Here is an 11,512-nt window from a genome sequence, read left to right as displayed (position 1 = left end):
CAGGAATGGACATTTTCCCTTGGCAAGCACCTTTTGCTGCTTAGGTGAAACAGCCAGGCAGAGAACATTTTTCATAAACTAGAAAATAATGACACACTTAGATTATCAGTCCCTTTCCAAATCAAGTCATGCTAGAGCAAAGCAGCGAAGGAATGCTGGCTTTGTTGGCCCTGTCATTCCAGGCAGACAAGTGCTCCCCTAGTGCTTGACCCTTCAATTGTTGCTAGTCTCTCTACAGCACTGAAGGTCATAGTGTGGGCACAAGACACATTTATTCCAGGGTATTTTGACAGTACTCCAGAATAACAGTAGAGTGGATACATAACATACAGCCTTGAACTAATGTAACTCACTCAATCCCAGATAAAATTATCGCTTAGAAAGTGAGGAGCAACTAAAGCCTGGTGTAAATTGCAGTGGTGAAGTAGTCATGTGGCCATATTCAATGTAAACCCAGGAATTCATCCCAGAGTAGCCATGCACTCAGCAACTTAAATGTCAAGGGGTGTAACAGCACCTACTGTGACCAAGGATGGCTGGTCCCAGCTCCAGGCTCAGGAAGAAAACAGAAGAATTAGGAAGAAACAGGAGATTAGTGATCAAAATGACTGAGAGGTTAGAGGCAGAAGGCAGAGACTGAGTCAGATGATAAAGAAATAGAGAATCAAAGCAGTGATCTGGAAATGCAAAAGGAAAGAGAAGGCAGGAAAAATGTGTTGAAGGAGAGCTGTGGGTTTGTCTTAATGACCAAGTGGTTGGACATGAACAGAGCTGGTCAAATATTTCAAATTTTGAAATTGTGATGAAATTCCAAAATTTGAAAGAAGTCATAGAATTCTTAAAAAGAAACAAAGTCCTCTGGTTTTGACCAGGCATAGAAACTAATCAAAATATTTCAAGTTACTAATTCTGAAGTTTTGACCTTTTTTTAAAGCAAATTAGCATTATTTTGAAAAAGAAAGAAAACAAATCAAAGCTAGCAGTTGTCATCTCTTTGGCTTTACATCACACCCAAACTCCAACTTGTCCAGCAGGAGGCTGTACCCTACCATCATGGCTTGAATGAAATTTCAGTACTAACAAAGGAAGAACAATGTCTGTAGATACACATTAAGCCCTGTTTTGATATTTTGTTCACTACCCGATGAGCTGATGATGATGATTATTATTTCTAAGTGTTATACTGGAAGGCAAAGCAATTCTGTGATAAGGTGACAGTTTTATTTGTGCCACCTGGTCCACTTCTCTGGGTGCTCTTCAGTGCACACCTGGGTGCCTACTCTCAGGCACTGTTGGCACAAATCAGGAATTTTTTACAAGCTCCTGATCATATACCAAAAACAAATCCCCTTGGAACACGCACACATAAAAATTGTTAAAACAGATAGAAAGGAACGACAGGGAGAAAGAACTCTTCGGTAAGCTTAAACTCAAAAAGGAAGCTAACAAGAGTGGAAGCTTAGACAAACAATTTGGGAGGAGTATAAGAATATTGCTCAGGCATGCAGGGATGAAGTCAGGAAGACCAAAGTGTAATTGGAGTTGCAGCTAGCAAGTGACGTGACAGGTAACAAGAAGGGTTTCTACAAATATATAAGCAACAAGAGAAAGGGACAGTGTGGGTCCCTTACTGAATAGGGGAGGAAACCTAATGACAGATGATGATGAAAAGGCTGAAATATTCAATGCCTTTTTTACTTCAGTCTTCAAAGGCAAGGTCAGCTCCCAGACTACTGCACCGAGCAGCACAGTTTGGGGAGGAAGTGAGCAGCCATCAGTGGTGAAAGAACAGGTTAGGGACTATTTAGAAAAGTTAGATGTGTACAAGTCCATGCATCCAAGGGTGCTGAGGGAGTTGGCTGATGTGATTGCAGAGCCACTGGCCATCATCTTTGAAAACTCATGGCAACCAGGGGATGTCCTGGACAAATGGAAAAAGGCAAATATAGTGTCCGTCTTTAAGAACGGTGAGAAGGAGGACCCAGGGAACTACAGACCAGCCAGCCGCACCCCAGTCCCTGGAAAAATCATGGAGCAGGTCCTCAAACAATCCATTTCTCCTCCACTTGGGGGAGAAGGTGATTAGAAACAGTCAGCATGGATTCACCAACCTGATTGCCTTCTTTGATGAGATAACTGGCTGTGTGGATGAGGAAACAGCAGTGGACATAATATACCTTGACTTTAGCAAGGCTTTTGATACCATCTCCCACAGCATTCTTGAAGGCAAGCTGAGGAAATATGGGTTGGATAAATGGACTGTAAGGTAGACAGAAAGGATTATCAGGCTTAATGGATAGTAATCAATGGCTCAGTGTCTAGCTGGCAGCTAGTATCAAGTGGAGTGCCCCAGGGGGCAGTCCTGGGGCTGGTTTTGTTCAATATCTTCATGAACAATCTAGAAGATGGGATGGATTGCACCCTCAGCAACTTTTCAAATGACACAAAGCTGGGGGTGTAGTAGATACGCTGGACGGTAGGGCTAGGATTCACAGTGACCTAGACAAATTGGAGGATTAGGCCAAAAGAAATCTCATAGGGTTCAACAAGGACAAGTGCAAAATCCTGCATTTAGGATGAAAGAAACCCATGCACTGCTACAGCCTGGGGACTGACTGGCTAAGCAGAGGCTCTGCAGAAAAGGACCTGGGGGTTACAGTGGACAATAGGATGGATATGAGTCAACATGTGTCCTTCTTGCCAAGAAGACGAACAGCATACTGGGCTGCAATAGTAGAAGCATTGCCAGCAGATTGAGGGATGTAATTACAGTATAACCTCATAAATCCAGCTATCAAAAATCCAGAATTAACTTTTTAAAACTACACTGCATTGGGGAGCAGTGGCAGCCGGTCCCGGAGCAGCAGAAGGGAAAGCTTGCACGTGGTAGGTATCGCTGCCATCCACCACCCTGTGCTGCCACTCTGCATGTAGTCGCTGCTCCGGGACTGGCCACTGCTCTGGTTTCAAAAATCTGGAATTTTCACATATCCAACAGGTGCTCGGTCTCAAGCATGCTGGATTCATGAGGTTGCACTGTACTCCACTCTATTCTGCACTGGTGAGACCACATCTGGAGTACTGTGCCCAGTTTTGGGCCCTCCACTATAGGAAGGATATGGAGAAGTTGGAGATAGTCCAGCAGAAAGCAACAAAAATAGTTTGGGGGCTGCAAAAGCAATTCTTTCTCCCTGTATTCCCCTTCTTTCATAAGAATCAGTTGAATTGGAAAATATGTATCTCTATTACTGTTTCCAACATATGCAGAGGTCATCACACAGCAGCAAATGTCCCAAACTGTAAGCTGGAGCTGATACCTCCCATTAAAATCCGGTCACCATTTTCACCACTAAGATAGTATGGACTAGTATTCTAGGGTCATGTTGTACCTTATATGCAAAGTAGAAGATGAGCTTCTCACCCTTGTGCTCTTAATATGGCTACTTCACCCATTTAGGGGTAAAGTCTGTTCCCACCATACAGACCAGTGCAAAGATGAGGGCAAAGGAAAAAAGCTACCTTGAGTAGGAGAAGCAGAGCAATCCCTGTGCTCCTGAAACCAGGAAATAAAATTCTGCCTTTTGCATACTGGGACTGCAAAAGCAGCAGGGGAAAGCTCCCCGTTCCCTCCACATGAGGCAAGGACCAACAGAATCCACCCATAGTAAAGTGAGGTTCAACAAAGCTAAACAACTCCAGCTATTAACTAGAGCTTTTCTGCAAGAGATTGATTTTCTGCACTGTTTCCCTGAGAGCCAACAGGAAGCCTATGCAAGCCAATCACAGCCATGTACCTCACTCAAATGATGTTAAATGTTGTCATGACTTACATCAAAGGGTAATTTATAAACTAGTAAGGGAAACGCTAGGAATGAAAAGCAGATTACTTCTACCTAATCCAATGGATGCTGGGTGAGTAAATTTCTATGATTTTATTAATCATAATATTTACAAGCTCACTCTCCATGTTCATGAATGTTCAGTCATTCTTTTCTAGATATATTTTCCACGACGTTTTACAGACATAGGTACATTATTTCATGATAAACTAAAATAAGAGGAACACATCCAGATGTCTGGCTGATATTTGGAACAGCAAATAAGAAAAGTCATTGCACTTAATCTACATCAAGTGTTTCTGTTTTACAACAGGGCTCCTAATAATTAATCCAGCATGTCAACTCTTGTTTCTATGGACTGCTGATTTTATAAACCCATACTTGCATTTACAAGATTAAAAGCATAGTTTAGCAGCTTATCTTGTATTATCTATGTGGGGAACTACTTTCTGCTGATCCAGTTATAACTCACATCTTTGTTAACAATATTCAAATAGTCAGTGCAAATAAAACAATTTTAAAAAGAATTCCAATCCACCCAAACCAGCAATTTTAGATATCACCAGTGAACCCAAGCTTTTGTGAGTCTAGAAAATTGCAAACATAATACTGAGCTACTATGTTGCAACATGCTGACTGTGCCCAAGCTGATTTCAGAATAACAAAGCTAACTACCTGTCTCTACCTATTTTTATGGTAGCGTAAGAGTGATGTTGTAGCCATGATGGAGCAGAAATTATGCAAAAGGAAAGGATTTCTTAGGATGATCTCTTCCATTGGACCAACTATGTAGCTGGCATAAAGAGAGACAAGGTTTTGAATGTAAGACATTCTTCCTCAAGTTTCACTTTACCTGTTTTGTGTCATTCCTAGGCATCTGATGGTGAAAAGTAATGCAAAGATACGATCCAAAATAAAGAGCATGCTATTATGCGGTACATTTAGTAAACACATATAATAGAAAAAGTGAATCAGTTCTTTGACTGTGAATTGTTGCATCTTAAAAATTAAAGAGTTGGTTCAGAAGAGTCAAACACTGGTGTCATCATGTACAAGCACAAACCCAGAAGATTCCAGGTAAGTGTGAGAAAGTGAAACAAGTGGCAAGACAGCAACTTGCAAAAAGCTGTAAAGTATGGAATCTTCTAAAGAGCTATGTCACCCCAGGGTGCATCTACACATGCAATTACAGCACATGAATAAACTGTTTATTCACTCTCAGCATGTTGAGCTGGGGTGGAGCAGTCCTGGCTGGCAGCATGCCAGCCAGGGGCTGCTCTACCCCAGCTCAACATGTTGCAGAGGGGCTTGCTGGGGCATGAGGGTATTGGTGCTTCAGTGCAGGGCTAGCCAGAAGGCAGCCTCCACTCTGAAGCACCCTTGTGCCCCAGCCAGCCCCTCGATCCTCTACGTGTGTGCTGCTGCAGTTTTAACTCTATAGCAGGATAGTACTTGTATTTAATTAGTCAACTGCAAAGTAAACACCTTGTGTAGATGTGCTCATATTGTGCCTTCCAGTGCATTGAAAATGGAGAGTTAGAAATGGGGCTAAGACTAATTTCACATTCTGAACACATTGTTGAGTACAGAGAGGTAACATACTGTATCAGTGCATATGATCATTTCTCTTTCTAGTAGGTAGCCCCATTAAGGAAAAAAGCAAGGCATTTATTGACAACTAACTCAGTTACTTTTCTAGCTCAAGTGGTAAGACTTGTGCTGCTGGTGTGGAAGGTCTTGGGTATGGTTTCTGGTGCTGACCATGGGCTCTGTCATGTGCAGCCATGGTTCCTTCTATTTGGATCTGGATATTCTGCTCAGCCAATTGGGAAAGAAGGGGGTTGCTGCAAGATAAGGATGCAGATTTTAATTTCAATGTCACTAGTAGAAATAAAATTATGGGATATTAATATCTGTGGTTCTGTTTTGGGTCCATCTGAAGTCAGTATGTACTCTGAGTCCAATCAAGGTTGCTTGGTTTCTGTGTTGTGCATCCACCTGACTGAAGACTTTAATATTTTATTTACATAATTGGCACTTGTGGTCAATAGTATTTACAGAACATTAATGGTTTCAACTATGACCTTCAGCATTACGATCATCAGCATACATAGCAAAAAATATATTGTACTTATAATAGTACTTACTGGTGGTCCCCTTGGTCCTATTGGTCCCACTGCCCCTGCTACCCCTTGTTCTCCCTGTTTCAATGACAAGGACAGAGAAAATGTGAAAGCTGATTCTTTGCACAAGATAAATTTTTTATAAGAAGAAAAGTAACAAAAATAAGGGAAAATTATCTTACAGGTTTACCAGAATTTCCCATCAAACCTGGTACTCCAGGGGGTCCTCTATTACCCTGTTAGAGAAAAGGTAGATAAAGTTAGCTGTGCCAAAACAGCAATTATTTAGACCAGTTTGAGCACATTAATGAGGGCATTAACCAGCCCTAAAATGCCAATAACATCTTATACTCATTTTTTGTCTTACTGTTTTTTTTGTCTCCGGCTAATCTCTTCCACCCAACTCCTTTAAAATCAGTTCTTATTTCTTCCCTTATGTTTGTAGAGCAACCAAACACAATAATTCAGCATGAGGGGAAAAGCTCCTTGTCTTGGATTCAATTACAAGGCAAGGTGGGGGCAGGCAACTGCTGCAATTTTGACTCTGGCCGCCTCTTAAATTCAAAGTTGTCTTGGATTTCGGTAAATGTGGTATAAGAATGCCTGGTAGCACCCCAAGCTTACTTAAACTGAATTGCAACATTCAGTCAAATCCTCATCAACTGCCTTTCATGTTTTTGAATTTCCTTTGGCCCAGACAGGAATGTCAAATATATACTGGCCACAGGGCCCCCTAATGCTCCGACCCCTAATGCTGCCCCCAGTGCTAGGTCTTGAGTTGGCCCAGATGCCACATGGGGCGCACACAGGGCCCAGGATGCGAGGTTCATGTAGCACCTGTCTTGGCTCCATGCAGCACCCTCTTTGGGACCCGCCCCCCTCCCCACATGCTGGACCAACCAGAGTAGTCACCATTGTGCCATGTGGGGCTTGTAGCCAAGACTGCCTGGAATGGGTGCCTCAGGAGCCTGGTGCAGCATGTGGAGAGGAAGGGTCCCCATGTTGGTACCATGTACAGTGTGGGTCCTACTCCATGGCACCTATTCCAGGCAGTCCAGGGTGGGTGCTGTGTGAAGCATGGGTCCTGGACCAGTTGGAGCAGGTGCCATGTGTAGCACAGTCCCAGACTGGCTTGATCCAGTATGTCGGTGGGGAGGGAGGGTCCATAGGTCTGATCTGGCCTGCAGAACCAGCCCTGCACTGTTCATATGGTCCTTGGACCAGTCTCATTTAACTAATCTGGCTCACGGGGCTGGATGAGTTTGATACTTCTGGTTTAAAATACTGAATGTTTTGGCTTAACCCCTAAGTGAATATTTCTGAAAGGCTCCAGCAGAATTGCTGCTGCCAATTTTAGTTATTTGAATTATTAGAATTGACAGCCCTTGTAATTCTATTCAATACATGAGTATGTACCATTTTCATTAGGGTACCTAACAGTATTTTATACCCTGTAGCACTAAGTTCCACAGATCAATTACATGCTGCACACAAAGACACTACTTCCTTTTAAGTGTTTGGAATCACCATCTTCTTTCATCTTTTGCCCAAAATTCTTGCTACTTGCACAGAAAAAGAACTGCAAAGACCAAGCACTATACAAGCTGCCATTCATTTTCTTTACTGTATTTACTCGAATACAAAATACGTTTTTTCCCCCAATTAGCATGGGGACAAAAGTCACTCAACTTACAATCACATACAAGGAATGTACAATATATGCACTATCTATCATAAAAGCTGTGCCAAAAGTGCCATGTGCTCAGTAACAGAAACCAACTGTGATGTTGATTAAATGCAGGCAATACTGAACATGACTATAAAACATATGACCCACATACAGTAAACGTACAGATTTTAGTGTAGTCCATCTGAACAAAATATATACTAGTGCCCAATTTATGCAGTCCCCCTCAGCACCGACTCTTTTTCAAAACATGGTGAGCAGCTACACTGAATGCATTTCAACTTCCTCTTCACTCCCATGGCTAAGCTGCACGTTTTCTTTCCCATTTCCAATTATTCCTATTTCTTCGCCAGCCTTAAATGTCAGTTCACCAAGAATCCTTCTGTCGATCCCTCACTCAGCCTGTCACACATCATTAGTAGCCTCGCTATCCATGACTTGCAGCCAAACCAAGTTGCCCTTTGTCTCAGCTGCATATAAATTTTTGGAGGATCCCAGGACTCATGACAAGAACACCTGGTTCCAGTCATGAGTGGTGGGCTAATTAGTGCATGGATCCTTTGTCGGAGGGGGTGCGTATCTGGAGTACACGCACTTAGTGAACAGTGCTGAGCTGTGGGGTCATCATGGCTTGAAAAGCTGTTTACTCTGCTGGGCCCAGCCCATTGAACTAAATAGTAAGTTATGAGCCTTTTCATTTTTGACTATCATGCATAGGTTGTACTAAGTAGAAGTAAGTACCAAAGTGCTGATTAAAGGTGTGATTCTGGAGCATCTGTGCTAAAACTTACAGCAGTTTAAAAAAAGGTAAACTCTTTCTGTTCTAGCTGAACTAAGTCAAAGGATACCTATAGTAATTTGCCTATGCGCAAATTTTGCCCTTCATTTCCATGTGCTCAGGAAGAACAGGATCTTAAAATAAGGAGGAGGGAAAAAGTTGGGGGTAGGAGGCAAAGGGTAAAGGAACCAGCTGACCCCCTGCCCAGGTTTATTTCCCAGCTGTAGCAGTGGGAAGAGGGGACAATTTCAAGGCAAACCTCCAACAATTAGATTCTATACCTAAAAACATTATAACAAATTTATAAATTTTCCATGTATAGAATCTAATTATTGCAGGGGTCATCTTACATTCAAGTAAATATGGCATTTCAAATTCTATTCACTATCATTTTAATCAAATGGCAAATGAATAAATTTCCCTGTATGCTTTAAAAGTATATAAGTATAAAAACCAGTTTTAAAGGAACAGAAGTGTTCAAAGTAGAATATTTAAACAATTTACCTTTGGTCCAGAAACACCTTTTGCACCTGGAAATCCAGGTAAACCCTAAAAAAAAACACATCATTTATTTGTTATTTTGGAGATTGTCAACATATGTACAGTGATTACTGCAATCATTCTTAAAAATTAACCTGATGCTATAATTTCCTAGTTTATTCCACATGAAGATACTGAGGCATTTGCAAGCAGTAATGGATAAAGCCTGAAGTCCATCTATTAATAATACTTATAACATAACAGATAAACTGTATTATCCCCAATTTGTAAACAGGCAAAAAGTAGGTCACAGAAATGAGAGCTTGTCATTTTTTTAAGTTTTGCAATGTAAATTTTAATTAGAGTGGTTCTTGGGAGCTACTCTAATTAAAACGCCCATAACATCTCATGTATTCAACATCTCACATTTCAAAACGGCGCTGCCACCATTTTGAAATGCAGGGACGCTGAATACATGTATCAGTGAGACTACTAAGAGTGTTCTAATTAGAACACTCCACAAGACTCAATTAATTGAGCGCGCTCCAACATGTTCTAATTAGAACATGTTGGAGCAGATACCCCGCACATGCACAGGCACCCCAAATGGATGGTCCCAAAATGCACTAAACAAAAATGTGCAAAGATGATTTAAAATTCGCAGCCTCTTCTTGCTGTGCCTGCCTTCTTTTACTGGCTGTGCCTGAGTGACCTAAGAGCTGCTGTTTGTGTCAACCTATACTAGCCACAAATCAACAAACATTTAATCTAAAACCTTTGGTGAAACTGCAGGCTGAACATTCCTCATGAAGGAAACCTACTTCCCCAACATGTCAAAGGCCAGGAGGTTTTGTTTATGCAAACACCTAGTTTAGTTACACACTGCAGGATCCCCCTTGCATGGGTGCTACCCTCCCTAAATGTTCACTCAGCTTTTCCATCCAAAAAACACCAGTAGTACATCACAGAGTAGTCTATTCATTATGTGTGAGCTGAATTTAACTTTCCCATAGAATGTCCAGATACCTACTGGCAGTCCCTGAAGTCCTGCATCCCCTGGAGAGCCAGGTTTTCCTGGTTCACCCTGAAAAAAATGTTTGATTTACATTAAGAATAATAAATCTTTGATTACTATAACAATGTCCACACAACCAGATACAGCAACACAAACCAAAAACATATTAAACATATTGATGAACGGAGCTCAGGCAAAATTTCAACCCCCTATATCAAGCCACATGTGCACTGACAACAGCAGGTAAAAAAATATTCCCTACCTTTGCTCCAGGCATTCCAGGGATCCCTTCCCGGCCATCAACTCCTGGCAAGCCCTTAAAAGACAGATAGCACATTGTTATAAACAGTACTCTTTACTTTCCTTAATGCTGTTCCCCAGCATGTGAAATATAAGTTATCATTATAGGAGGAAATACATTTTAAATAACAAAATATACATACAGGTTGTCCTTTTGGCCCAGGGAGACCAGTTATTCCTCTTGGACCAGGAGGGCCCTTCAATTAAAAAAAAAAAAGATGTTGAAATGACAGCTGCAAGAATACTCATTAATTAATCCATAGTAAGTTACCTCCAGAACTTATAACACACAATATTAATTATTATAACAGTTTACTTTTAAATAAGATTGGAAATTGGTTTGAACTCACTCTGTCTCCCTTTGGACCTAACTCTCCAAGAGAACCTCTCTGTCCTTGGTCACCCTGTAAGAAATATTTGGATTTAGCAACAAAATATGAAAATAATTGGTAACCTTGACAGAACAAAACCTGATAAAATATCAAAGATTAAATTCCCTGTGGTTCAGAGAACCTATTCATCATTCTACATGCATCTTGAGTTTTAACTTGAGGCCTTGGGTAGTTCCATAAGTACTGCAGACAGACCTTGGTGGGCCCCTGAGCAGTCCTGAACTTCTTAGGAACCCAAAACTCCCAGAGTTGCCCATTAGAGTTTAGGTGTTTCCGGATGCAGGGTCTACCTCCTGACTTTCAAACTTCATTTTGCTTTCACACTTACCCACACACAGATTAATCTATGAAGAACTATTATTTCATATGGAAAGGGAAGAATTCATCAATAATGGAAATATAATTCAAGATATTTATAAACAAAGAACCAGCTGAGGCAAATGGACATGGGACCATTGATTACAACAAATGTAAACAGATTCATCTGATCAGAGAAACTGGCTATCTGGGTTGCACCATGCTCCTGTCCATATTGAACAGGCCATTTAGACAACTGTAGGTACACATGAAGTTCACTCTACTTTTTTGAGATAAGGAAGAGTATTTCCCTCTATTAAATAAAAAATAGATTTAGTTCTTTTGGTATCTATTCTAAGGAGGGTGTTGAGTCTATAGATTTCCTGCAGGAAGCACCAAATGCATGAAAATAAATTAAACAAAACTACATTGACGCTGAAAACTGCTCATGAAAATCAATCACAGGTCACAGTTTTCAGCACAGGATCTAGCAGACCTTGATACAGTATAGATTAAATAAAACCACTGATCAGTTCAATATATAAATCACACAGAGCTATTGCCAGCATAGACCAAAGTAGGCTTGAGAACAGAACTAAGC

General features: G+C 41.1%; 1 protein-coding gene across 1 annotated transcript in view; it reads right to left on the bottom strand.

Moving 5' to 3' along the window:
- Positions 1 to 11,512, bottom strand: part of COL9A1 (collagen type IX alpha 1 chain) — a 92,645-nt gene that overhangs the window by 31,362 nt on the left and 49,771 nt on the right. The window contains exons 19-25 of the mRNA XM_006016648.2: positions 10,573 to 10,626; positions 10,366 to 10,419; positions 10,185 to 10,238; positions 9,938 to 9,991; positions 8,932 to 8,976; positions 6,145 to 6,198; positions 5,987 to 6,040 (exon numbers count right to left, since the gene is read on the bottom strand). Coding sequence (XP_006016710.1) covers positions 5,987 to 6,040; positions 6,145 to 6,198; positions 8,932 to 8,976; positions 9,938 to 9,991; positions 10,185 to 10,238; positions 10,366 to 10,419; positions 10,573 to 10,626 — 369 coding nt within the window. The remainder of the gene's footprint in view (positions 1 to 5,986; positions 6,041 to 6,144; positions 6,199 to 8,931; positions 8,977 to 9,937; positions 9,992 to 10,184; positions 10,239 to 10,365; positions 10,420 to 10,572; positions 10,627 to 11,512) is intronic.

Source organism: Alligator sinensis, unplaced genomic scaffold (genome assembly GCF_000455745.1).
Source record: "Alligator sinensis unplaced genomic scaffold, ASM45574v1 scaffold499_1, whole genome shotgun sequence".
Classification (NCBI taxonomy): Eukaryota; Metazoa; Chordata; order Crocodylia; family Alligatoridae; genus Alligator; species Alligator sinensis.
The sequence above is the reverse complement of the archived record's forward strand: the minus strand, read 5'-3'. Positions and strand labels throughout refer to the sequence as shown.